This window comes from Mustela erminea, chromosome 12 (genome assembly GCF_009829155.1).
Source record: "Mustela erminea isolate mMusErm1 chromosome 12, mMusErm1.Pri, whole genome shotgun sequence".
Lineage (NCBI taxonomy): Eukaryota > Metazoa > Chordata > Mammalia > Carnivora > Mustelidae > Mustela > Mustela erminea.
The window spans coordinates 10312787-10339994 of NC_045625.1; the positions used below are offsets into that span (position 1 = coordinate 10312787).

At 61.4% G+C, this 27208-nt stretch overlaps 1 protein-coding gene across 3 annotated transcripts; it reads left to right on the forward strand.

Annotated features, from left to right (window-relative positions):
* Positions 1-1509: 1509 nt before the first annotated feature.
* NR5A1 (nuclear receptor subfamily 5 group A member 1) lies at positions 1510-27019 on the forward strand. Of its 3 annotated transcripts, XM_032308595.1 has the most exons (8): positions 1510-1524; positions 1765-2066; positions 5853-5969; positions 6121-6262; positions 8314-8939; positions 15454-15573; positions 17284-17431; positions 25269-27019. In XM_032308595.1, exons 3-8 carry the CDS (start codon positions 5868-5870, stop codon positions 25514-25516), a joined length of 1386 nt encoding a protein of 461 aa, XP_032164486.1. In that variant the 5' UTR covers positions 1510-1524; positions 1765-2066; positions 5853-5867; the 3' UTR covers positions 25517-27019. The 3 variants fall into 3 exon arrangements, with proteins under 3 accessions (XP_032164486.1, XP_032164487.1, XP_032164488.1); XM_032308596.1 differs by lacking the exons at positions 1510-1524; positions 1765-2066 and adding an exon at positions 4261-4297; XM_032308597.1 differs by lacking the exons at positions 1510-1524; positions 1765-2066 and adding an exon at positions 4458-4524.
* The last annotated feature ends 189 nt before the right edge of the window (positions 27020-27208 follow it).

Consider the following 27208-nt stretch of genomic DNA (forward strand, 5'->3'; position numbering starts at 1 on the left):
CTCAGTGGGTTAAAGCCTCTGCCTTCTGCTCAGGTCATTATCCCAGGGTCCTGGGATCAAGCCCCGAATCAGGCTCTCTTCGCCCCCCTCCCCGCCTGCCTCTCTGCCTACTTGTGATCTCTGTCTGTCAAATAAATAAATAAAATCTTTACAAGAAAGAGTGGAAAACAAAACCACAGGTAAGCGGGGACTACTGTGCTTTTAATCTGTAGAACTGGTTAGTTACGACTGTCAACAAAATTTTTGTCTTGCAGGTATTTTCATGATAATAAAAAGTGTTGGGGGCACCTGGGTGGCTCAGTCACTTGAGTGACCAGCTCTTGGTTTCAGCTCAGACCGTGATCTCAGGGTCGTGAGATGGAGCCTGGCAAGGGGTTCCAGGCTCAACAGGGAGTCTGCTTCTCTTTCTCTCCCTCTGCCCCTCCCCCAGCACTCACTCTCACTCTCTCTCTCTCTCTCTGTCTCTCTCTCTTTCTCGCTAAACTCTCTCTAAAATCTTTTTTTTAAAAAAATGCATTAAGTGGGGCATCTGGGTGGGTCAGTGATCTCTGCCTTCGGCTCAGGTCATGATCTTAGGGTCCTGGGATCGAGCCCCACATCGGGCTCCCTGCTCGGCGGGGAACCTGCTTCCCCCTCTCTCTCTGCCTGCCTTTCTGCCTGCTTGTGATCTCTCTCTCTCTCTCTGTGTCAGATAAATGAATAAAATCTAAAAAAGAGAGGGAAAAAAATGCATTAAGTGACTTCAGTTGACTTCAGTTATCCAGAAAACCCCTCCCTCCCCAGCCAGATAAGTGACATGTTGTGTGATGGGCCCGTTTCCTGAAATGAAAGCGTCTGGTGGTGGTTCTCAACAGTGATTGCCCCATGGCCTCTCTGTGTCCTTCCCCAACCCCCAGGACCTATGTCTAGGAGGTAAATGGTCCAGGGACAGAAACTTCTTCCTTTTTCTTCCCTTTTCCCCAGTGTCTGGACCCATGGCTGGCATCTAGGGTGCACTCAGGAAATGTGAGACAAGGGTATCACGCGGCAGAGGGGTGCAAAACAGAGCAACTGGGGCCCCGATCAACCAGGATAGTTCAGGACCCATTTGGGTGTGGAGGTGGGACGGGGACCTCCCTGGCTGCGTGCGAAGGCCCAGCCTTCTAGACAAAACCCCATGCCCTCTGCCCTGCCCTATCCTGGCCTAGCTACCCACTTGGCCCAACCTGCGACCATGCTAGGCAACCACCTGGCCTTGGGGCAGTCTCAGCCCTGCCTCAACTTCCCCAGCTGTCCGCTGGGAGTATCAGCAGCCCCCAGCAGATGGGACATTCAGAGCAGCCAGCAGGGAAGGCGCACGGGCGGTGTGCAGCCAGCTCACCTGTTTGCCCTCCACCCCCTTCTTCAGGAGTAAAAAGATCAAGCCACAGCGGGAGAGCCACCTGGTCAAGTCATCCATGCCCCTGTCTCCACTCCAGCCCGACCTGACTCCACTCCCTCGTCTGGACCAGGCCGGCGGACCCCGGCGGGCCAGGCCCCAGGGAGGTAGCCATCCGAGGGGAGAGAGGCCAGGCTGCAGGCCCGGTGGGGGAGCCGCCCATAAATCAGGCCCCACTCCCACCCAGTCACTAACAAGCGGGGCTGCCTAACCGCCTACATGGGGTCCCTGCCTCTGGGCTCCCACAGCGGCCTGGAACAGCCAGCTGGCCAAGGCCTCCAGAGTGCCTTGGCCTCCACCCCCACCGCGGCCCCCAGATAGATAGGGGTATTTTTTTTTTCTTTTAGGAGAAGAAAAAAAATCGACCTAAATGAAGAGAAACACCAACAAAGAAGGAGAGAGGCCTGCAGAGTCACGTGGGGGCAGAGACCAATTGGGCCTCCGGTGCCCCCCCCTCCCCGCCAGGGCGGGGAGGAGGAGGACGGACGGACAGGGCCAGCCTACTGTCCGCCCGCCGCCCGCCGTGGCGTGAAGGAGTTCCCGTGTGCCCACGGTCACCACTGCCCCACCTGGGCTGCCGGAGCCTTCCCTCGGACCCCTGGTGCCCACTGTCCACCCTCATCCGGCGTGAGAGCTGTCCTTCCGCTCCGTAAGTGAGGGCCTGGGCCCAGGCCTCTAATGGCCAGCCTCCCTCCCCAGTGCCTCCCTGCGGCCTGGGCCAGCCACTGCCTGCTCGGCTGGGTGACCGGTGCCCGTGGCTCTGCGCAGGGAAGGGGCCAGAGATTACTCCCAACCTGCCCTCCCATCATGCTTCCCCCTCTTCTTCCCTGGGCAGCTGATGGGAGGAGCTAGGCCTATGGGGACAGGCCCCATGGGGCTCTGCGGTGTCCCGCTGTCTACTAGCGGCCGAGTGCCCACAGGGCTGTGCTGGCCCAAGCCTAGCAGTCCGGGAATGCGCCCGTGGTCTCTGGGCCTGTCTTTGGGTCTCTGGGTCTCCCTGCCTGCGTATCTGTGTTGTCTCTGTGCATTTGTATGGATTTGTGTGTCTGTCTCCAACGTCCTTCTGTCAGTCTTTCTCTGTGGCTGGTGCAGATCAAGGTTTCCTTCCCTGGGTAGGTGGACGAGGGTGCAGTGGAGCCCGGGTCAAGCCCAGGGCTCCCAACCTAGGACAGTGTAGCCTCTGGAGAGAAGCAGGGTAGAGAGAGGTCGAGGGAGAGGGGCCCAGCTCCACAGACCACCTGGGTCCCCAGCCCAGACTGGTGCTTACATTGCCCAAGTTCCTCAGCAATGTCCAGAAGACCCCAGCCCTCACCCTCAATGCCCGTCACTCCCCTACAGTGGTGGTGCCCGTCCTGATTTCCCTCTTCTGAGGCCCCTCCCGGAAGGAGAGCTGTTCAGGGGCACTAGTTCCCCACCTCCAGCTCCTGCAGATGCTCGTCTTTCTGGGGGGGGGGTGTCTCATGGGGGGGCGTCTGCAGCTAAACTCAGACTCAGCTCTCTCTGTTCTCACCAAGTCTCATCTATGGCATGTCACAGAGACTGCAGGACCCCTTCTGTAGGGCCGGACTTTTCCATTTTACATGTGGAGAAACTGAGGCTCAGAGAAGCAAAGTGACCCGGCAGAGCTTGCACAGCAAGTCGGCTGCCTATTCCGTCCTTTCTTCTGCTGGTGAAAGATAGGAGGAATGGTCAGCCCCGGTTCTCCAGCCACAGCCGGCAGGACCAAGGTGCCAGCTCCAGCCCTGGCCGGGTGGCGGGGGAGGCTCCTGGGGCGGGGGAGGCTCCGGTCGGGGGCCCAGGCGAAGTTGGCCAGGGCCAAGGGCCAGAGCCTTCAGATCCCCGCGTTGCTGCGGGTGCCTAACTGTGGTCACCCCCACCCACCTCCGTCCGCTTGAAGATCGCGGCTTTTTGGCCTTGCTGATCTCAATACACTTCTCCGCGGAGCGGGCGGGGGCAAGATGAGAGCAGGCCCCTTTCTCTGGTCTCAATTTTTTTCATCTGAAAAATGAGAGTGATCAGGTAGCATTTCCCTACCCAGAGCAATTGCTCAGTGTAGCCCAGCCGGGGGGACCCCTTTGTCCCGGGGATGCCAGTGGCTCCCTTCCTCCTCCCTCAGCCTGGAGAAAGGCTCAGAACGGAAAGGGGGGAAGAGGTCCCTCTGTTCTCCTAGCTCCCGCGCCCTTGGTGGCTTCGGGTCCTCGCCAGTCCTCGGAGGATTCCCATTTCCCGCCCAGCAAAGTGAGGTCTCCGTTGGAGAAAGGGTTGGCCCCAGGTCTCCCAGCTGGGTACTACTGACGGCTTCACCGTGTTAAGGCATGAGTTTTGTCAACACCTCTTCGGTTCATCCGAACGCCCACTCTTAAGGAAGTCCAGTCATCATTACCACTTCGCAGATAAACAAACTGTGTGTGTGTGTGTGTGTGTGTGTGTGTGTGTGTGTGTGTGTGTAAATTTGCTTGTCTCCAGTGAGGAAATACGGCAGGGCCAGGGCTCGAACCCGGTTTCTAGCCTTGAACCCGTGTCTTGGCTGGCCATGTACCCCCACGTTCGCCCTTACCCACTTCCACGCTGCAAAACGACCAGCGCCCCCAGCGTGGCCCTTGCCACGACTAAGCTGGATTAGCAAACAGGGGCTCGCCTCCTGGGTGGCTGGAGGCTTCCAGGCGCCCAGCACCTGCCCGGATTCCGAGGCTCCCGGGCTGGGGATGGGGGACGGAGAGGGTAGGGTAAAGGCGCTAGCCAGGCTGGGTGGCGGGGGAGGGCGCGGGCCGGGCCTCCGCCCCCGGATACCGCACGCGCTGATATAGAGGGGCCGGCCCCTGGCCCGGGCGAGGAGGGTTAGCGCAGCGCGCATTGGAGGCGGAGGGGCCCGGGTCCCAGGTGCGCCTTGGTGCGGCCCTGGAGGCGGCGGGGGGTGGAGAGGCTGGGGGGTGGGGGGACTCCGAGGCCCCGCGCCCCCGCCTCCCCGCCCCCGGCCCGATCGGCCGTCATCGCGGGCAGGCGGCGCTGCGCCCGGGTGCGGCTCATCGCCGGCGGCGGCGCGGCCAGGAGGTGCGGGGCTCCACGCGGGCGGGACGCGGGGCGCTGCTGCTCGCAGGAGCCGCCAGGTGGGCGCCGGGCGGGCCGCGGCCTCCGTCGCGCCCCTTCTCTCTTCCTGGGCCCCGGCTCTGCGCGCTTCCCTCCTTGGGACTTCGGCTCTCCGCCCGAGGTCGCTCCCCCGCCTCGGGTTCGGCTCCCCGGGGCCCCGGGGGTCTCCGCCCGAGGTTTCCGCGCCTCGCGCCCGGCCTGCGGCTCCACAGCCGGCATCTCCGCTGCGCCCGCGCTCCGCCCGACGTCTCGGTCTCGGCGGCACAGGCTGCGCCTCCCGTTGCCGTCGCTGCCGCGGGCTTTGTCTCCCACTGCCCGGGGGGGCCCCGGCGGCTCGGCGCTTTCGGGCTCCCGGTCCCGGACGCCGTCGTTCTCCGCCTCCCTCGGCGCGAGTCCCCGGCGGGGTCCGGCCCTGCGGGGCCGCGCCTCGGAGCTCGGGCGCACGGGTCCGGCCGCTTCCCGCGCGTCTCCCCGGCCCTGGCCCCCTTGCTGGGCGCCTCCGTCTCTGCAGGTTTTCCCCCAGTGTCTCTGTCCCCCTCTCCGCCTTCCTCCCTCCCGGGTTTCTCTCGCCTCTCCGTGTCTCGGGCTGTCTCTCGTCTACCGCTGTGTCTCTGGCTCCGCGTCTCCTTCTCAGGTTTTCTCCTGGGCCTCTGCCTCTCGGCGTCTCTGATCTGTCTCTCTCTCTCTCTCTCTCGTTCTCCACCTCCTTGTCTCTCTGTCTCGTCTCCCCCCGGGTTTTCTCTGCCCGGCATCCGTGTGTCTCTGTCAGCCTCGGATTTTCGTTGTCTCTGTCGCCCCAGGGCGCTCGCTCCGTTAGGCGGCGTCGGTCGGTGGCTCTCGCTCTCGCTCTGGCCGTCTCTCTGTCTCCCCCGGACTCTGTCTCTGTCTCCTTCGTCCCTGTCCGATCCGCAGAACACTCGAGGCCCCACTCCGGCCGGGCTCGCCGGGGTCTCCCCCGCGGCCGAGCCCATCTCGTTTTCTCAGAATCGGGGTTTTGTTCTCAGACGAACGAATCCAGACCCGAGCGCACCGAACCGAGGGTCCCGGAACGGGCGCGCCGCAAACCCCGCCGGGGGAGCCCGCGGGCGGGGGCGGGGGGCGCGCCGAGCGGGAGCAGGAGCAGGAGCAGGAGCAGGAGCAGGAGCAGGGAGACAGGGCCGGTGAGGGCCGAGGCGCGGGCCTCAGCGGCCGCATCCCAGGACGGGCTGCTCGGGGCGCTCGAATGGGCGGCGTCGCCCCGGGCGCGGTGACGGGGGGCAGCGGCGTGGGGGCGCCGACCCTGCCGGCCCCGGGTCTGCCGCGCCGCCACTCGCGTCCCGCCCGCGGTGACCCTCTCCTCCCTCCGCAGGCGGACGCCGCGGGCATGGACTATTCGTACGACGAGGACCTGGATGAGCTGTGCCCCGTGTGCGGGGACAAGGTGTCCGGCTACCACTACGGGCTGCTCACATGCGAGAGCTGCAAGGTGAGCGGGCGGCGGGCGGCGGGCGGCGGGCGGCGGGCGGCGGGCTGGGCGCTCGGGGGCCGCGCGGGCGGGCGGCCGGAACGCGGGGACCGGCCCGGGGAGGGGGACACGGGGCCTGCTCGCCTCCCGCGCGGACTCCGCTCTCCCCTAGGGCTTCTTCAAGCGCACGGTGCAGAACAACAAGCACTACACGTGCACCGAGAGCCAGAGCTGCAAGATCGACAAGACGCAGCGCAAGCGCTGTCCCTTCTGCCGCTTCCAGAAGTGCCTGACGGTGGGGATGCGCCTGGAAGGTGGGCGCGCGGCGCGGCGGCTGGGACCGCTGACCTCTGACAGCCCGGCTGGGGGTGGGGGTGCGGGTGGTGGAAGGGGTGCGAGGAGGGCACCCGTGACCTTCTTAAAGTTTCTGGGGCCAGCCGTGGGCCCCGCACGTGGGGTGAGGCCGGCTCTCCGCACGGAGGCGTAAGGAGTGGCTCTGTCTGGCGAGGGGATGCGTGCAGGCTCCGCGGGCTTGGGTGCAGAGGCATCCGCAAGGGAACCCCAGGGAGAGGACCGTCTCTCTAGCCTCTAAGAGGGTGTGCAGCTCCGGGCAGAGCCCGGCCGACCTCCTCCCTCTGCAAGGAGACCTAGGACACCCCCACTGACACCCAACAGCCACGGGAGCCAGGGTGTTTAATACCTTAACCAGACAGAGTTCAAGTCCCAGGACCACCACGCACAGGATGGTTGATCCTGGGCAACTTCCTTAACCTCTCTGAGCTGCAGATTCCCCATCTGAAAAGTGGACCTAACAGTAGTTAGGTCCTTCTTGAGTCAGTGTGAGGCAATTGTCAGGGTGAGGGAATTGAAAGGCTAGTATAGAGCAAGTGCTATTATTATTATTATTATCATTATTTATATTATTATCTGTCCATCATTACAGCCTTCATTCATCCAGCCCACCCAAATGTTTGTCCGTCCGAAAGTTCGCTCAGGTCGATCACTGAGTGGGTGAAAGTCCTTCTACCGTGTTCTCGGGAGGACCCTGAGAAGATGGGGAAGGGGAACCACGGGTCCCAGAGGACCCAGGCCCATCCCTTCCACCCCCTCCATCCACAGGGGAGGGAAAACGTTTCAGCAGGAAAACCTCAAACTTTCTGAGGGTGGACAGTCCTAGGCGTCCGCCCTGCTGGCCCCAGTCGGGCTGTGTGCCGAGCAGGCAGCTGTTGGCTCAAGTTTTCAAACAATGTAGAAGGTCCCTAGTGGCTCTGGGAGCCACTGACCACAAGTCCTGCCACCTAGAGGAAGGACTCCCAGATGAGAGGGGAATGTCCCCATATCGCCAGCTCTGGGTCCTCCGGGCCAGGGGAGCTAGCTGTGTGCAAGGAGCAGCAACACTCCGGATGCAGCAGAGGGAGCAGAGCCCGGGCTCTTCACCCCTGCGGCAGGAAGATGGGCTGAATGGACCTCCAAGACACTTCCCTCCTGGGCACCACCCTCTCCCTCCTGCTCTGTCCCTTTTCCAAGAACTCAGGGTGGGGTCCTGTCTGAGCAAGGCCTGCGGCCACACTCCAGCTGCAGAGATGCACCTGTTGGGTCCGGCTGGTGACACATTCTTGGCCAGGCGGTGGGACATCTGGTGAGCCAGGGAGGTCCCTTCTTCCAGCTGGGAACCCTGGCCAGCCCTAAACTCAGCGTCATATCTGAAGGCACTGGGGGAAGCCCGAGTCACTTTGCAGTAGGGGCTCGACAGAGTCGGGCAGTCGGTCAAGAAGCAAGCAGCTGGACCCTGGGCACTGGAGGGAGGCTGTGAGGAAGGCTGGCCGGGGCCTGCTTCCTGCCGCCATCTCCCTGCTCGGCCTTGTACTAGGCACCTGAACCCATTGCTGAGTGCCCAGAAACTCTCAGCCGGGGTCACATGGCGTGATACCCCTCAGCAGGATGACAGCGGACAAGAGGCAGGACATCTGGGGCAAGGACAGTGGAGTGTGCCTAGATGAATCCAGGAACACTTCTGGAGGTGGTGACCCTAGCGCTAGATGTTTGGCAGGATGAGAGAAGGCAAGGGTTGGAGGCAGAAAGAATGGGGGGGGGGGCGCGGCGGAGGAAGAAGGACACGCGCCAAGCCGGAGGAGCCGAGAGAGAATGCGGTGGGGGAAGAACATGGGGCCTTGGAAAGGGTCATCCGGGAGGGCAAACAGGGCCTCGAATGCCAGGCTAAGGAGATGGACTTCCTCTGTGGGCAGTGGGAGCCACGGAAGGTACTGAGCGGGGGAAGTGACGCCGTTTGGGAAAGATCTGTGACTGTGGCCTTATGGTAGGTGGCTCGGAGGGGCTGAGACCAACGCTCTCCTTCTGCCCGCAGCTGTGCGCGCTGACCGAATGCGGGGTGGCCGGAACAAGTTTGGGCCCATGTACAAACGAGACCGTGCCCTGAAGCAGCAGAAGAAGGCACAGATTCGAGCCAATGGCTTCAAGCTGGAAACAGGCCCCCCGATGGGGGTGCCTCCCCCACCCCCTCCGCCGCCGGACTACATGCTGCCCCCTAGCCTGCACGCGCCTGAGCCCAAGGGCCTGGCCTCTGGTCCACCTGCTGGGCCACTGGGCGACTTTGGGGCTCCAGCATTGCCCATGGCCATGCCCGGTGCCCACGGGCCACTGGCCGGCTACCTCTATCCCACCTTCCCTGGCCGTGCCATCAAGTCTGAGTACCCAGAGCCCTATGCCAGTCCCCCGCAACCGGGGCCACCCTATGGCTACCCAGAGCCCTTCTCCGGAGGGCCTGGTGTGCCCGAGCTCATCCTACAGCTGCTGCAGCTGGAGCCAGAAGAGGACCAGGTGCGGGCTCGCATTGTGGGCTGCCTGCAGGAACCGGCCAAAGGCCGCCCTGACCAGCCCGCGCCCTTCAGCCTTCTGTGCAGGATGGCTGACCAGACCTTCATCTCCATCGTGGACTGGGCACGCAGGTGCATGGTCTTCAAGGAGCTGGAGGTGAGTCCCTCCTCCCGCCTGGCTGGCCACTGGGTCTGGGGTGTCCTCCTGGCGCCCGAGCCTCTGTCCCAGTTAACCTCTGGATGGAGCTGTCCTGCCCACTGGCTTCAGGCAACATCTGGGCACAGGGAGGTTTCTCTGGGGACACTGAGGAGTGTTTCTGGCCCATCGCAGCCTTCCCTGCTCTTCACCCCCTCACCCTCACCCCTCCTGCTCTCTTTCTTTCTCTGTGTCTTGAATCTCTATTTGTCACAGACTCTGCTGCTTTATCTCTGCCTCTGTCTCTTTCTCTTATCCCTCTCTCCCTGATGTGCTGTCTCTCTGCATCTCTGTTTCTCTGGGCCTCTAGGTCTCTGTTCCGTTCTCTTCTGGTCAGGGTCTCTGTAGGCATTTATCTCTCTTCCTCTGAGACCCCGAGCTCCCCCAAAGGACTACCTGCGTCCTTTGGAAGCTGTCTCTGGCTGCTCCAGCCCAGTGTCGAGAAGAGGACACAAGTGATCCGGTCCTCCCATTTGGAGAGGCCGCCAATCCCTGCCAGCCTCAAATATGATAGGTGGGGGTCTTCGTATCTCAGAGTGTGGAATGCTTGTGGACGTGCTCCTTCCCAGCTAAGGTGAAAGTTCCTGCTGTCCCTGCGTCTCTTGTTCATGATGGCTGGTCTCGAGGGTCTGTGTGTGCAGTGGGGGCTAGGTGGGGCTTGTGAGTCCTGTCACCGATCTTCCCAAAGGAGCCCGTCTACCTCTTGCCCAAGTCTTCCCTTCCCCTGGATTAAAGTACCTGCAGCAAAAGTAAGCAAGAAAGCAGCGGGAAAAACTGAGGCCAGATAGGGAAGAGGTTCCCAGTCCTTCTGCCTGGTGGTTTAAAGGACCCAAGGCCTGGGAGCTGCCCCTCTGGGGACCTGGCTCCCTGCAAACAGGGTGCTCCGCCAACCTCTGAGGCCGCTCAAGCCCAGGCAAGGCCCTTCTCGCTGGCCAGCGCACAGACCATCTTTAGTCCGGGCTGATTGGTGTGCGGTTTTCCCCGGCCGGCCTCCCTGGCTGTTCCCGGGCTGGGTGTAAACAGCAAGGCCCGCTGCCCTCCCTGCTGGGGCCACCGCAGCCTTGAGCAGCATTGTCAATGCTGACGCTTGGGCTTCCTCCAGGGGCATGTGGCCGGATGGGCCGGGGGCACTGCCTGCCTGGGCTGGCCACGGGCGGGATAAAATAGGAGGTTGGGCCTGTAAGCCCTTGAGGCATCATGGGGTTGGGGGCCTGGAATTGGTGGTGATGATTCCTGCTTCCACAGTGGAGGAGCTGGGGATGTGCCCTCCATCTGCCGCAGGGTGGGACTTCTCACCCTTGTCCCCACTCTAGGCCAACCTCATGGATGGGACAAGAGGCGGGACCTTGAGCAATCCTATCTGCCTTTCACTCCTGGCTGGAGGCCCTGGTTGGGGATGAGGATCTCAGGACCCTTGGGTTGGTTGCCAGCTTCCCCTCCAGACTTCCCATGAGCCCCCTGTGCAGAGGGGAGGAGGAGCAGAGCATTCCTGGCTTTCCAGAACCCTGAATCCAGGGGCAGGGCACTTCCTCTGGCCGCCTTCCTAGTCTCTTGGGGTTTTTCACGCAGGATGGGAAGGGCTTTTGTCCCAGCTTGGCTGAGTGTTTTTTCCTGCTTCTGGCTTCTCTGTGGTCCAAACCTTCCTGCTTCCCCTTCCCAGAATCTCTGAATCGAGCCCAGGAATATGAACCATGGTCACCATCTTCTGTAAAGGAACCTTGCAGATAAGTACCAGCCCAGCCCATAGCGAGCCTCTTCGTCAGCCACGTGGAACTTCTTTCCTACTGGTCCAGCGATCCTGGCTGGTGTCTGTTTGCAAAGCCAGAGGTGGGGAAGCAGAAAAGTGGGAGTGGGGCTGAATGACCCTGTTCTCCCTCTTGGGTGACCATTCACCCCCCCACCACCTCCAGCAGAATACATCTTAGGAGACAGAGTGGGGAGCTCTTGAGCTCTGAGAGTGGGGCACTGGGGCTGGGCAGTGGGCACCTTGAAATGAATTGGACCCAGGAGGCAGCCAGGCTTTTGCAGGCGACAGACAGGTATGCAGACGCCATCCAGGGCTCTGGGAGCAATGGAAGGGGGTAGTGGGGCCCAGCAACAGGGCAAAAGGCTCTATCTAAGGAAATCAGGGTTTTCTTTGATCTCTGCCTTTCCAGAAAGCAGTCTGAGAAGGTTAAGGACATCCCAGGAAGGGAGAACATAGGGAAAGACCTGGAAATGTGAAAAGGTGTCCTATGTCAGGGAGTTTCAGGTGGTCCTCTGTGTCCGGAGAGGTTGGCAGGGTCAGAAGCAGAGCTTGGACCAGGAGCCAGGGCTGGCAGAGGCCCCACATCCTGGGACAGGGACGGGTCCTATCATGGAGGCTGAGTTCTCCCCAGAGGCCACCCAGCCCCCTGTGATGCTGATGACATCTCCATATAGGGGAGGGCCTGGGGTCCTTGTTGAGCTGCCAGGGATGCCGGGAGCCTGGACGCCCCCTCGGGGTTCTCCTCCTCCATCCCCTCCCCCAGCTTAGACGTCCCCCTGCCTCAGTTCTTCATCGCACGCAGTCGAGGTGTGTGGGCGCTGACCGTGGCAGAAGAGTTCATAACAAAGACCAGGATCAGAGCAGCCCGTGTTCAAGTCCCAGCTCCATCGGCTCTGCGGCCTAACCCCGGGCGTGACAGTGGGCGAGGCACTACTCCTCGGCCCGCGGTTTCCTCAGCTATACGATAAGGGAAGTTGAAAAACTTCTGCTTCGTAGGGCTGTTGCAAGGATTTAGTGGCCAGGACAGGTCCACGGTCCCGCACAGGACCCAGCGCGCAGGAGTTTGGTAGGTTGCAAACTACCGTCCCTCCTTCCCCTCTGCTGCCGCCCCCGTAACCTGCACTTGCAGGAGGTGCTCAGGCCTGGCCGGAAGGAATGCGAAAGCATAGGCTTTACAAACGCTCCCCTGGGCACTATGCCCCGGGAGCAGTCTCGGGCCAGGCCACCTTGCCCTGGGCTTAGAAAGTCACTGTGTGGCAGCAAGGTGGCAGAAACACCCGTCCCTGCTGCTCTGCTCGGTGGAGGGCCATGTGTCCGCCCAAGCTGTCAGCCTCTGGGGACGGTTCCCAGGAAGGGCAGGACGGCCCATAGGAGTCAGGGAGGGGGAGGTGAGCCCCGAGAGGGCCTAATGACCCATTTTGACATCACTTCACCCTCAACATCCAACTGCGAGGCCCCCGATCGGCAAGAGAACGGTTCAGATTGATGGTTTCATTTAAACAGCAGTAACTCTGTCACTCCCGGCCTGACAAACGACGGCCGGGCGACCGCTCCACGGGGACCGCGCCCCGGCCGGCCTGCGGCATGTCAGTCACCGGAGAGTTACGGAGCCCGTTGGCCTTCGGCTGCCAGACGGATCAGACCCCGGGGGGCTCCGGGGGGGTACCCTGCTGGGAGGGAGGTCAGCTCGGCACCCATAAATACCCCTTCTTCAGGGCAGGCTGCGAAGCGTCAAGGCTCCGGGAGGATTTATGGCAGACCGGCGGGAGGGGTGGGCGGCTGGGAGGCTGAGCAGACAGGCCAGGCCGGCGAGGGACCCCAGGGCCAGGCGACCGGCAAACGTCCTTGTTCCCTGGGTGCCAGGGAGGTCCGAGGGCAGAGGAGGAACCTTTGCTTAGGGAGAAAGCGAAGCAAGGTGAAAACCAGCCTCTTTGGTTAAGTGAGGCTCTTAGCCACCTGCTTTCCTATGGAGAGGGGCCCGCAGCGAGGGCCTTCTGGTTTTCTTTGAAATAAAAAGAGGTGTATGTGTGCGCGCGCGTGTGTTTACGCGTCTGCGCGCTCATCTGTGTGTGGGCGGTGTTTGAGAGTTTGGTATGTGTCCATCTGTCCACCTAGAGGAGAAGCAAGTGACGAGTCCGTTGGCCAGGGGTAGATGGGCACGTCAGCGGGGGCAGGATCTGCAGGAGAGCCCGCCACGGGGCCACAGAGCCCTTCACAACAGAGGCCCCTGGGCTCACACGTCTTCTCTAACCAAAAGAGGGAGCATTTGTTTTTCCAGTTCCTCAGAACAGAAAATCAGGGCAGAGGAGGATATGGCGCTGAGTGGGGACTCGAACAGAGGGACAGGGCGCCGCGGCTCAGCCAATATGGCATCTGGCCGCCCTGCCATCCCTATCAGCCCCGTGGGCAGGGCTGCCCCCACTCCTGGGGTCTGAGGTCTGGGTACAGAGTCTGCTCCCAGGGCTTGGCCAGCCGGGTCACTGTGACCCCTCTTGCTTTCTGCCCGAAGCTCAGCCTGCTTATCTCCTAATTCTCCCCTTTATCTCTCTCTCTTCCACCTCCCCACCCCCCTGGTCCTTTAAGCCAGGCCCAAGGGCCGCAGTGAGGGGTGAGCAGAGCCCAGCCTCGCACGTCCTCCCCCTCTCTCTGCCTCCATCTGGGTGGCCCAGGGTAGGCCGCTGACTCCTAGCAGGCGCCTTCCGTGCGGGCCTCGGGACTTCCCGGGGCCCTCCAGCAGCCCGGCCCAATTAGGGGCCTCCGGTTACCTTAGGCAAGCCTCTGTTTCCTCATCTGTAACCTGGGCAGAATGTTGACAGGAGGGGTGAGGAGGCCGGGGCCAGCGTGCTGAGAGTGGGCCCGGCCACAGGCATTCCCCGAGCCTTGCCTTCCTCCTCAGAAACCGGTGGGGAGGCCTCCTGCCTGTGGATCTCTGGGGATTGGCCCCTTCCTGAGGAGAGATAGGAGAGATGTCTCTGTGATTCACCCTTGCCCGGGTCTTCCTCTCTCCTGGCCCCTCCGATCCAGGGCTCCTTGCGGCTGAGCCTAGGGCCCCAGCCGCGCTTCTTGCTCTGACCATAGCTGGGCTCTAGGAAGCACTTTCTGCTAGGAGGGGAGGGGAGAGGTGTGCAGGTTCTTGACACAGAGACGAGGTGAGCAAGGGAAGATAGGGGGCTGGTGACTCAGAGCAGGACAGAGACAGGCCCTCCCTCTTGTTCTCAGCCACGACAGGCCGTGGAAAGTTGGGCGGGCGAGGCCCGAAGGAAGCCTGAGCAGCTGCTCACTCGTTCGCTGTGCACTTGTTCTCTGCCTCCATCGGCCTGAGGATGGGCCCCAGGCTGCCCCCGGGGGGGAGGAGGGCACCGAGGGGAGGAGGGGGCTTCAATCCCCAAGAAGAGAGAGCTGGTCACTGGGCGTTGCTAGTTCCCCTCAGGCCAGAGGCTGCCTGGATCCCTCTGGCCCCCCAGGGTTGGGGGCAGCCCCTCTCTGCTCCCTGTGCCTATCTCGGGAGCACATACGCGTTCATCAGTTGCTCACCGGCCCCTCCTCCGGGAGCCCAGCGATGAGCTGGACACCAGCCCTGCCTTCCCAGACCTTCCCAGACCCCGCAGGTATTGGGGGAGGCAGAGGCGTGAACTGGAGTCCTCCTATGTGGCAGGTGCCACAGCCAGAGGATGGTGAGGGCACCGTGGGAAGAGAAGGGATTGAGGGGAGCTTCGTAGGGGAGGGAACGAGTGAGCCGCGAACTCCTGGGTGGCCGGCCTGGGTCCTCTTCCATCCCAGGCAGTTCGGAGCGCGGATCTGGAACCAGACGGGGCAGTGTGACCTCGGGCAAGTTACTTGACTCCTTGGGGTGTCTTCTCTCCTTAGACTGGGGTTAGGGACTGTCCCAGCCTCCTAGGGGCATGGATCTGTAGCACGGAGACTAGTAGCTGTCAGAGTTGGCTCTCGTCACGGGGCAGGGCCCAGGAAGGTGTCCAGGAAGTACCAGCTGGGCAGATGTTGGCGGGCGAGCGAGCAGTGGGGGCTGGGAGGGACTGGCGTCTGTAGCGTGTCTCCCCAGGGTGACCTGCGGGCCCCTGTGCCCCAGGCACTTCGGAGCACCCAGGAGGGTGCGGTATCTGTCACTGTAGAGGGTTGTGGACTGAGAAGGCCAGCCATGGCTCTGGTCTTGCTCTACCTCTTTGTGATCCCAGGATAGGCCGTCGCCTTCTCTGGGCAGCAGATTGTCATCTGAACAATAGAAGTTTTGGCCAGAGGATGCCTGAGGGCCCTTCAGGCTCTGGCATCCCACGGTCCTGAGTCCCGCTCACCTTGGTCACAAGTGTCCACTCTTGCGGTGCTAGAATGTCTTGACCCTCTGGGGCGGAAGGACACCCCCCACCAGGTGCTGTACTTTGCCCACTTCACAGGTGAGAGACTCGAGGCTCAGAAGGCTATAGAACTTGCTTAAGGTCATACTCCTTGTAGGAGCAGAGCTGGGGCCTGCAGCCAGGCCTATCGGAGTTCTGAGCACCTCCAGTGGCTTTTTTTTTTTTTTTTGCTTGATCCCTGCTACCCTTTGATGAAGCAGGCAGATAAGCAAAAAGGGCACAGAGAGGGGAAGCAGCTTGCCCAGGTCACATGTCCAGGTGAGCCTCTGCATCGTGGGCTGGGAGAGGCAAGGGTGGGAGGAAGGTCCCCGGCCGAACCCGGCTGGACCCCAGCCCCACACGTGCCTCTTCCCTGCAGGTGGCCGACCAGATGACGCTGCTGCAGAACTGCTGGAGCGAGCTGCTGGTATTCGACCACATCTACCGCCAGATCCAACACGGCAAGGAGGGCAGCATCCTGCTGGTCACCGGGCAGGAGGTGACCAGACCCTACTGTGTCCTGTGCCATGCCCTGAAGGATGCTTCCAGAATTCTGAGCCCAGAAGAGGTCCTAGGCCTCTCCAGGGCTGGCTCTGGGCACCCCCAATGTCAGCCCTTTCCCCAAGTTCATGCCCCCACCTCCCTCTGACAAGCCCTGGCCCTGACCTCGACAGGTTCCAGCCCCGAGGAAGCAGCTCAGGGATGTGGGGAGGGTCAGGGAGGCTCTTGGAGGAGGTGAAAGTGGCCCTGGGTCTTGAAAGAACACATAGGGGTTGGTCAGGTTGTAAAGGGTGGTGGGGGCCAGTCCTACTCCCGTCACAGCAGAGGGGACAGCATGGACAAAGGCACACAGGGGCATGGTTAGAACCTCTGAGTTACCAGAGGCTGCCCGTATGTGGGTGCTAGTAGGTGGGTTTGGGGGACCAGGAGCCCTGTGAGGCGAACGGTAGGGCTGGGGGCAGGCCCTAAATCCTGGGTGGATGAGGAATGGGTGAAGGAGTTAGGGACCCCCACCCCGCCCTGAGCAGGGAATTCCGGGCCCTAGCATAGGAGCTGGGACCTCCTGAGATCAAGCAGGGAGCAACAGGAGAGTTGTAAGTGAGGAAGGGCTCATCCAGGTTGTATTTGAGGGGGAGAGATGGGGGGTAGGGAAGTCGAGGCCCTTGAGTAATGCTGGGGACCCGGGCGGGGGCAGTTCAGGGAGGAAGGCCCCTTCTGGGCGGGAGGAGGTATGGGAGAGATGGAGGGAACGAGGGAGAGAAAGAAGAGAGGCTGATGCTGGGGTCTAGGCTGGTGGGGGGAGCATCGCTCCCAAGGGGGAGACCTGAGGAAGAGCGGTTGACAGGCACTCCGGGATGGGGTTTGGAGGCTGAGGCCCCGCTCCCCATCCCGGATCTCCAACCCCAGACGTTGGTCCTCATGCTCTGTTCTCACCCTGGGCCTCCAGGGCCAGGGCATGCTGGTCCCGAGGGTGTGGCTTGGAGGCCCCGGGGAGTGCCGGACAGGAGAGTCTGAGGTGTGAGCGTGTTTGTTGGCCGGTGTCAACTCGCAGGCCGTGGTCTCTGAGGCGGTATCTCCACACACCTCAGCCTGTGGTTGTTGAGATCTGCCTGTCACCACGTGTGGGAACTCATACACCGGTGCGTGTCCGTCCCCTTACCTTGTGAGGTGACCCTACAACCGCCTGTGTGTATGTGTGTAAGTTCACTTCTTAAAATGGCCGGGCCGCCCTGCAAGTGTGCCCAGGAGTGTGTGTGAACGAGAGCTGAGTTGTGACCACGTCCCGAGTCTGAGCGGCCGCGGGTAGGCGTGGGGGCCCGGGCAGTCCCGCGGCCAACGGGGATCCGGGAGGACCAGCCCCCACCCTGTCCCCGCACCCAGCGCGTGTCTGCCGCGAACAGCACACGAAACACAAAAGCCGCTCGTGCCACGGGGTCGGCGACAGCTCTCGGAGCGTGAGGGACCCCGGGGTTGGCTCTGCGGCCGTGGGGCCCTCAGCTCGCCCCGCAGTGAGGAGCCCTGGGGAGGCGGGGCCGCGCGGTGGGGCTGGAGGGTCTCTGGGGCGCGGGGAGCGGCCCCCACCCCCTCAGCTCCAGGGACGGGGCCACCCTCCCCAGCCTCCTTCCGGGCCTCCCCTCCCGTGCCAGCCGCGCCCCCTGCCCGCCGCCCCGGGTCCCCCCGACCCTGACCCTGCCCTCCGCCCGCGCAGGTGGAGCTGAGCACGGTGGCCGCCCAGGCGGGGTCCCTGCTGCACAGCCTGGTCCTGCGGGCGCAGGAGCTGGTCCTGCAGCTGCACGCGCTGCAGCTCGACCGCCAGGAGTTCGTCTGCCTCAAATTCCTCATCCTCTTCAGCCTCGGTGAGTGCGCCTGCCCACCTGCGGCGGCGGCGGGAGGGCGGCCTGAGGTGGGGAGGGGGCGAGGTTGGAGGCCCCGCCCCCCCGCCCAGCTCCGTGAGGCTCCGCCCCCGAGGGGGCTTCCGCGGCGCGCGGGGACCCCTCCCGTGGTGAGTCAGGGCCTGAGGGACCTGGCCCCGGGCCCGGCTCTTCAAATGGAGGTTGATTCCTCCCTGGGCCTCAGTTTCTCTGTTTGGAAGTAGGGCCGACCAAGACCCGGTCTAAGATTGGCCCTCTGTGGGGAAGGACTCCGGAGAATTCGGTAAATTCCTGGCTGGAAGCACCAGAGAAGTGCCCAGGTCGCCTCCAGAAAAAGGCCTGTGTGAGGTGGGGAGGCTCTGTTCCCTGGCTCCCATCCTGGGGTCCCTGTTCTCCAGGTTCCCTGCTCTGGGGGGGGGGGGCCAGATTCCGGCTCTGGGCTCCCCACTCATTCATTCGCTCCTGTATTCGTTCTATAAACGTGCTGAGCGTGGGCACTCTGCAAGGCACCAGGGACACAGGGTGTGTCCCTGTCCCTATTGTCGCCGAGCCAGCCCTATCGGTGGAGAGACCATAATCATAATCCAGTTAGTAAGCTACGGACAGGAGTGAAATGATCAGTGAGATGTACTCCCCGGAGGACCGTGATAGGGCTGAGGAGGAAAGTAAAGCAGGGAAGTGGCAGAGGGTGAGCCCAGCCCAGCTGCCCCGCGCCCTGAGTCAGGCGGGGCGCCCCTGAGTCAGGTGGGGGTCTCCGTCTCATCACCTCCTGACCTGCCCAGCCAGTGCCGCTCCAGCCTCCACCCTGCTCGGGGCTCTCTTCAGGCTGGCCTCCTGTTGTCGTTCCCCTAGCAAGCCATCCGTGCCTTCCCCGGGTTCAGCGGGGCTGTGAACGCGGGTGTGTCCTTGCTCTCAGGTGGCTCCCAGTCCAGTAGAGGCCTCCGGCTCGTGCTGCCGGGCTGGGGACAGAGATGGGGAACTCGGAGTGGGGAACTAGGGCTCTGCCCAGAAGGCTTCCTGGAAGAGGGACATCTGAGCAGGGCCTTAGAAGATGAGTAGGAGTTTGCCGGAGGGGTCAGTCTTTTAGCAGAGGTGTAGGTGGGATGGAAGGTCAGAATGGAGGGGCATGACTGCCTCGGCGTCAGGATTCAGAAGTCATCTTTGTGGTAATTGACATCCTAGCCCGGGTCAGGCAAGGGAGCACCTGCCCGAGACTGGGGAGAGCTGGGCGTGTTGGGTGGTATTAAGGGAGTGTTGATTATGGTTCCTGGGCCATTCTCTTCTCCCCACTACTGCACTAGTTGGAGGGTTTCCGTGCAAGGCTACAGGGCTTGGTAGGGGACAACCATGCTGCTGGCTGGGGACAGAATCTTGGGCAGCCAATTAGGAGCTGTGGCCTGGAGCCTGTGGAAGGGCCTCTGGGGCCCGGGCCATGCTGTCTTCAGCTGGGGGAAGCCCTCTCTTCCCTCCAGCGAGACCCGCCTCCGAGCCGTGTCTCTGTGAGCTGCCAGGCATGGTGGCGTGTGGTTGGGGGTGTGGAGACTCTGGGAGGCATGTGTGTGTTTGTGCCTTTGCGGTTGTATCACTGTCTTCACATATGAGCAAACTATGACCTTTCGGGGGCTGGTGGCTTTTTCCATGTCCCGTTGTAGAAAGAATCTGTATGTAATTGGGGAGTGACGGGAGATTTGGAGACAGGAAGGACGTGGAGTGCTCATAGAATTGAAGTGCGGGGTCTGTGGCGGTCGGGCTGCTTTCTTTCTTTCTTTCTTTCTTTCTTTTTTTTTTTTTAAGTTTTTATTTATTTATCTGACAGACAGAGATCACAAGTAGGCAGAGAGGAAGGGAAGCAGGCTCCCCACTGAGCAGAGAGCCCGATGTGGGACTTGATCCCAGGAACCCGAGATCATGACCTGAGCCGAAGGCAGAGGCTTTAACCCACTGAGCCACCCAGGTGCCATCAGGCTGCTTTCTTGACCTGACACTAATCAGGAGGCCTCCAGGGAGGTCCAGAGGTGGGGTGGGTGGAAGGTGGGCTGCCAGCCACTAGCCTTCTTGGCCAGGCCTCCCTGTGAGTTGCTGCCCCGCTTTGGCTTTCTAGACCCCTAGAGCCCAAGGCACACCCCTGTAGCCCCTGCCCCTCTCCCAATAAAGCCTCGGGGGCTGGGACTACCAGGCCCAGTGCAGCTCTGGCCTCAGCCAGGTGATAAATCCAGGACTTCTCCTTGTATGGGAGGTGGGGGGGGTGGGGGATAAGGCTAGCAGAGCCCAGCCCAGCCCTCTTCCCAGGGTCCAGGTGAGTGGCCAAACTCCGAAGCCAGAGTGCTGGCCCCTCCTTCTCACTAGTCTTCCTCTTGCTTGCCAGAGTGGGGCCTAAGAGACAGGGACACTCTCCAGGGCTTGGCTGGCATAGGCTGGAGGGGCTGGATACAGGAGCGAGTGTGTGTGTGTGTGTGTGTGTGTGTGTGTGTTCACACACGTGAGGCACGGTGGAACAGTGCTTAGGAATGGGAACCAGGGACGGACCGCCTGGATTCTAAATCTGAACTCTCTCTCTGGCTGTGTGCCCTTGAGCAAGCCACTCTCCTCTCTGAGCCTCTATTTCCCCATCTGTAAGAGGACCATCCTGATAATCCTTAACTGCTAGGAGGATTTCATGAGGGAATTCCCCCAGGTGCTCCGCATCGCTTGGGCGCTTGGAAAGTGCGTTGGTGGTGATTTTCCTCCTAACCATCATTACCACCGGTGAGCAAAGGAAGAAACGAATGAATGAGGTGAATGAATGATCAAGTCAGTCTCCATCTTCATTGCATGCTGTCTGGCACAGTGCCCTATCACAGGGATGCAGGTCTGGCTGAGGTGGGTAGGGGAACGCCCAGCCCAGCAGGTCAGAAACCGTAATGAGGCTGAATCTGGGAGGGGAGGAGGAGGAGGAGGAGGCCCAGGTGCCTGCACCTGCCTGAGCTCCTGGGAGAACAGTAAGAGAGGAGGCCAAGCTGAGCTACGAGGCTATCGGCGGATAAGTTCCAGGTTCCAGGAGGAGCCTGAGCAGGCCAGTGTGATCAGGGTTGGGCCAAAAAGAAGAAACCACCCCACACTTAAGATATCAAGGAAGACTTCTTGGAGGAGGGACCTCTGAGCTGGGCCTTGCAGTATGAGTAGGAGTGTTCTAGGTGAAGCAAAGCAAGCGGCCGCAAAGGCGTGTGCAAAGAGATGGGGAATCCGGGAGGTCTGCTGTGGTGCGGGGCAGGGAACGGGTGGAGAGGAGGCTGGGGAGGAGGGCAGGGACTGAGCTGTGCAAGGCTTTGAATGTCAGGCCAAGGACCTTGACCCTTCCCTTGGGAAGGCTTTTCAGCTGGAGTAACATGATCGCATTTGCATTTTAGCAAGGTCCTTCCAGCTGCTGCAGGGAAGAAGGTTGGCAGTTGGCAGCCCAGAGCCCTGCAAGAGGCTAGACCTGGGGCTGGAGTGAAGTGGACAAGTTTGGGGAAGATGAGAGGGAAGATCTGCCCAGAGTTTGGAAGGTGGGGGTGGGGGTGGCTCTCCCATGGTCCCAGGCCCCAGGAGTTAAGTCCCTAAGGGACCTGGAGCCCAGAGAGGGATGGCCACTTGCTCTTAGACCGCCACCTGGCATGCTGGACATCACCCTTGGGGCAGTGCCTCCCCGGGGCTGGGCAGCCCTGTCCCTTGTGACGACTGTCCCCCAACCCCCCCTCCCCATCGCCTGCAGCCCCCTCGCGCCTCCTTCCTGCCTGTCTCCGCAGAAGGGTGCCATTTGGCGTCTAAATAGCCTTCTCCCTGCAGGCGTGGAGGCAGGTAAGGAGGTTTAATTAAAATTAGTGCCTCTCTCCTGGCAATCGCGGTGTTTATGAAGATGGGCCCGGCTGGCATTGTTCCGCAGAGGACTTAATCGAAGCTTAATGGATTGACCTAACATTCGATTTCCTGACTCCCATTGAGGCGGCCGCCGCAGCATTCCCTTAAGCGTTTGCAATTTACCCACTGCTCCGCGCCAACAAAAGGCGGCCTGAATAGCAGCCCCACTCGAGGGGCCATTGTGCGCGGGGGCGCCTGCCTGAGTCACCGCTATTGGGACAACATTCTTTATGCCTCGCTGGAATGAAAGGATTATTCAAATATTCAATTAAACCGTGAAAAGGGGGCTTTTCTGAGAACCTGGGGGCCCCCAGCTCCGCAGCGCTAGCAGGCTGCTCTCCGAGGGGGTGGTGCCATCTCCCAGCCCCCTCCCGCCTCCCACCTCCAGGACTGCTGGGGCTAAGCAGGCTGGGGGTGGGGGGGACACGGCAGGCTTTTCTCCCCTGGGCCCATCTCCAACCTGCGGTGTCCCGGGGCCCAGAGGTGGGCACACAGATCAGGCCCGGTTCCCATTTTGCAGGTGACAAACAGCTCAGGGGAAGGGCCTTGCCCAAGGTCACCCAGTTGGTGATAGAGCTGGGATTTGAACCCCTGACATACTAAGGGGGCACCTCCAGGTCTGTGCGACTCCTGCTCCCCCCTGTCTACTGGAAGAAGGGCGTGGCGTTCAGTGGGATGTTGGCTGTCACACCCATTATTCCACAGAATCTTCATGACAGTCCCTTAGATGGGGGTGCCGGGAGGTGGGAGAGGGGACATGAGGAGGAAGAGGAGTCTGGAGTCCACAGTAGCCTGGGAAACCTAGGATCCCAGGGGTGCGGGCCCTTGGACAGGACTCCTAGATGGGACAAAATGTAAAGTTTTCATGTCCCATCGCTCAGGAACTGATGTCCAAGCCTGACGCTGCCTGTGCTTACCTACCAGCCTTTGGAGCCAGGAGACCTGGCTTTGCGTCCAGACTCTGGCATCTACTCGGTGTCCCAGGCGCACCCCATGCCTGGGGGAAGCCCTTTTCTGCCTGCCTGGGTGTCTTTGGGTATTAACTGAGCTAGAGCACGACACCCTGTGGGTGCCTGGGAACCTGGGTGCTCCTACACTGCAGGGTGGTCACTGGGGCTTAACTGGTGATGGCTTCCTTTCCCCAGCCCGGTAGCCCACTGCATGGGTGCGGTGGGGGTCTCCAGGCTGCAGAGAGCTGAGAGGTCCAGAGAACTGTTAAGAGTGGGGGCTGTCCCTGAGCGCTGTCCTTGTCTGCACCATCCCCTGCGCTCCACCCCATTGTCCCTCGCTGGTGTGGTGCTGCGGGGCTGTGGGGAACAGTAAATCCTGGTAAAGCCGAGGCTCTGGTCCTCCCAGCCCCCTCCCACTCCTGCCTCTACTGCAGCACGCCAGCCCATCCTCCTCCACCCCCAGCTGTTTCCTCTGGGCCCCCTTACTGCTGTGTGGCCTTGAGCTGGTCCCTACCCTTCTCTGGACCCTCAGCCACCTATTGCGTATGGTCAGAAGGCAGTCTCAGGAGAATTGGCCAGCCTGGGCTAGGGGTCAGGGGTGGGGTGGGGAGGGAGCCGTGAGGAGAGGTGGGGGTGGGAGGTGAAGGTAGACAGGACTCTGTGGGATGAAAACAGGTTGGGACAGGGACGGGCCAGTAGCCACCTCTTGTGCGTAGGAGGCTGGCTTCAGAGAGGGTGGGGGCTTCCCATGACCTTTGAGTGTGTCTGGAGTAGTCCAGGCTAAGGAGCAGGGCTGCAATGCACAGGTGAACACGCTGTTCACTGCACAAGGGCCCCTAGGCAGGGGATGAATAGGGGCTGATATCCTGCTTGTGAGCCCCTTGCCATACTGTCCCTGTGGACATGGGGAAACTTCTAATTGGCACCAAGGTGCCTTATGGACTCATGGTGATCATGGGGAGGCAAGGGAGAAAGTGACCCTGGCTCACTGCAGGGAGGTGAGGCAGCCAGGGGTGGGGGTGGAGGACGGGGGGGTGGGGGCGGTGGGCAGATCCTGCCATACGCCTTAGGCCCAGCTCAGGTTTCCCTAAATCCAACTTTGGACAACACAAGCCTCGGCAGGCGTACCGGGGGCGGCTGGGGATCAGGGTTGCCAGGAGCATCGAGCCCTCCTGGCGCAGTGGGTGTTAAGCGGGATTAGAAGGGCCAAGGGCTGCACATGCTGGGCTCCAGACTCCCCCGCAGCCACGGAGCTGATGGGGATGGGGGCAGAAGGGAAATGGACGGATGACCACTGCCTGAACCCCTGGAGGCCGACTCACAGGCCAGGCCGGGCCGGATTTGGGGCTGGGGGACGGATCCCGTAGATTCCTGCTGAATCTCAGTCTCCAGGCGAGGCACCAGCTGGGGGTGCGGCCCAGGAGCTGAGAGACACCCACCAAGCGTGATGAGGACTTGAGTGACAAACTGACCCTCTCTGGGTGCCCCCCGGGGCCCAGGTACCTGCGCAAGGTGGGCGTGCCCCGTTCCCAGAGGAAGGAGGCCTTGCAGGCCAGGAGGGGACAGGGCACAATGTCACGGCTCCTAACTGGTGGGACTGGGTCTTGAACCCCAATCGCCTCTCTCCAGAGACATTTATTTTTCGTGTCTTCACTGCACCCCTCCTGGGCGTGCAGGAGGCACTGGTCACACTCCTCTGTCCCTGGCACAAGCGATCACCCGTCCACGGAGAGCGGCCAGCCCTTGCCTCTCCCACAGGCAGCCACACCTTCATGTTTAACTTGGATTCCTTGTCTGTCCCTGTTCTTACATAATGTGCAGGCTTCTGTGCAAGCATTTTTAATTTATGTAGATGGCTTTGCCATGTAGATTGAACTCTCGACCTTCCTTTTCTGTTTTTTTCCACGTAGCTCTATGCTTTTAAAGATTTGCCCGTTTGCTCTGTGCTATGTCTGCTCTGTTGCTTGTGTCTCCCATGCGGGACTCCCCGGAGTGCCCCCCCCCCCCATAAATGCAGTTGCCGTGAGCATCCACATCCCCCCACGGCCCCATGAGAGAATCTCTTTGTGGTACTGGAGGCTCTTGATCGGTAGACAAGAGGAGTGCCTGTCGCTGTCTAGAATTGGGCCTGTCCACTGATGGCGACGGGGGGGTGGGGGGTGGATGATGCAACAGGATGGTTTTTTGTTCTGTTTGTTTGAAGTAGTTTCCACGCGTGGCGTGGAGCCTTACGTGGGGCTTGAACTCATGACCCTGAGATCAAGACCTGAGCCGAGATCAAGAGTCAGACGAGACGCTTAACCAACTGCCCCATCCAGGCGCCCCATGATGGTTCTGACTGTCGGGCTGGGGTTGGTGTTGATCATGGTGGGGTGAGAGTAGGGGTTACAGTGGTGACATAACTTGTGTTCAAGTATGTCACCACCTACGTGTTCTTACGTGTCCAACACTGTTCTCCAAGCACTTCTCACCGAGCATGTCCCTGAATTCTCCCGACAGTCCTGTGAAGTAGGTACTGTTGTCACCTGTCACATGCACAGGGAGACAGCTGGTGAGGTGGGGATGGTTTTGGAGACGATGGAGGTGTTCATCCTGACCAGTGGGAGGGTGATGGTGGCCGTCATGATGGTGGCAGGTGATCGTGGTTGGGGGAGTGACGGTGGCAGTGGCCATGTTTGGGATAACTGCAGAGAGGGTGGTGTTGGTGACAGCTGCTGTGGTGGTGACAGGAACGGCTGTGGTGGTTGGGGGGATGGTGGCGGCGGTGGCCACATTTGGGAAGGAGGCGGGGCTGTCAATACTGGCGATGGTTGCTGGGGGCTGTGCTCCTCCACGGCTGCGGTGGCGGTGTGGTGGCCACAGGAGGCCTGGTCGCCTCTCTGACAGTAGTGGCGCCCGTGTCTTTGGTGCTTCTAGGGGGTGTTGGCGTTGGCGTTGCCAGTGACGGCGGCTGATGCGATGGGCTGCTGATGGTGACGGAGCCCCTCCCTTTGCAGATGTGAAGTTCCTGAATAATCACAGCCTGGTGAAGGACGCTCAGGAGAAGGCCAACGCCGCCTTGCTCGATTACACCCTGTGCCACTACCCGCACTGCGGGGACAAGTTCCAGCAGCTGCTGCTGTGCCTGGTGGAGGTGCGGGCGCTGAGCATGCAGGCCAAGGAGTACCTGTACCACAAGCACCTGGGCAACGAGATGCCGCGTAACAACCTGCTCATCGAGATGCTGCAGGCCAAGCAGACCTGAGCCTGGGCTGGGCGGGGCCGGGGCGGGGCCGGGCAGGTGGGCGGGGCCGCAGCCGCAGCCGCCCCCCCCCCCCAAGGCCCTCCAGGGGACTGAGTTTTTTCTGCCGGCCCAAGAGCCCCACCCTGCACGCCCCTGCCCCTGCGCTCTCGGCAGCCCCGTGTTTGGGAAGGTGGGTGAGGGGGGACGGGGTCTGGTGGAGGTAGGGTGGCCCCCGCTCGGAGGGCCCCCCGGAGAAGGCGGCTGCTAACCACCCTCTCACCCTCCCCTTGCTCCCCTGTCTGTCCTGGAGTCTGGACGCAGAGATCCGGGGAGGAGGCTCGGGATTCCCTGGTGGGCCTCCATGTCCCTTGGGTCCCAAGTTGTCCCTTTCTCCTCTCCGGGAAACAGAAGCAGAGGGACGTTGAGGGGGCACCAAATGGAGGAGAAGAGAGGGTCTCCAGAACTCCCTCCCAGAGACCAGGAGGGCAGCCCTCTGTTCTGTCAACAGGGGTCACTGAGTTGGCGAAGTTGGTCAGGCACTGTGGGGCCTAGAGGACACTAGGGGGCGGGTTAGGACCAAGCCTCCCCAGCCCTTCCACCCCGTCTGACTCGTGCAGGGGAGAACTGTGACATGCTATCTGAAAAGAATTTCTCCGCAGTCCGCTCTCTCTGTCCCTCTCCCACCGAAGGAGAAGTTTCTATTCCTCTCTCGCCAGGGAGCTAGAACATTCTAGCCCCACCCATAGTTGGCCAGCCCAGGCTGGTATGTGTCTGCAAAGGCTGTAGTCAAGATGTTTGTGGGTTTGGGGTTTCGTTTTTTAATCTAGTAATCTAGATACTCTTGGAAAGGTGGGTATGTAGTGGGGGGCGGGGCAGGGAACGGATTTGAGGACCGAGGCGGGGAATTGAGGATTACCCCCAAGTACAGCCTATGGTTTCTCTCCAAACACCGTGTGCCAAGGACCCCATGGGTAGTGCTGGACCACTGTTTTGGTCCGGAGAGGAGCTGTTGCTTACCCCTCCTTCGATGAACAGCAGGATGGCCTGTCGGGTCTCAGAGTCTGTGTGTATGGGAATACGGGTGAACTTGAGGAGGGTGTATGGGTCTCCAGACGGGGGACACTGCTGATAAGCCCCCTTCCTCATTGGCCCGTCCCATTGGATCCCTTGCTGCAAACCTTTGAAGCTGGGTCTCCACTCCCTGGCCTCCTCCTGCCCTGTGTCCTGAAGGACACTCTCCAGGGCCAGGCGCTAGGGGAGGCCTTGGCTCTCTTTGGTCCCCGGGCTGGGTGTCCGCCGTCTTTCCTGCTTCCATGTCGCCATTGCAGCTTGTGCTGAGCCTGCCCAGTTAGAGGTAACTGGGCATCCATGCCCCCCTTGCCTCCCACCGCCCTGTCTCTGTCCCCGCTCCTGCCCACTGAAACATGTGCCCCTGCCAAGGCCAGAGACCCACAGCCCCAAAATGAGAAGTGCCCTTAAGAATCTCCCCAGCCCTTGCAGCCCTGGAATAAATTTTGCAATTAGTTTCCAGCTCCCTTTGCCTGTTTACATTCTGGGGCCAAAGCAGAGCCTCCAAGGTGGGTTTCGGTGGTCTGGGGCAGGGCAGTGCTCTGACTGGCATGGGCATGACGGTCAGATAAGCTTTGGTTCAAAACACCAGGCACCGTTGGGGAGCCTGTGGGCCCCATGTCATTCCTGGGATCTTGCCATACC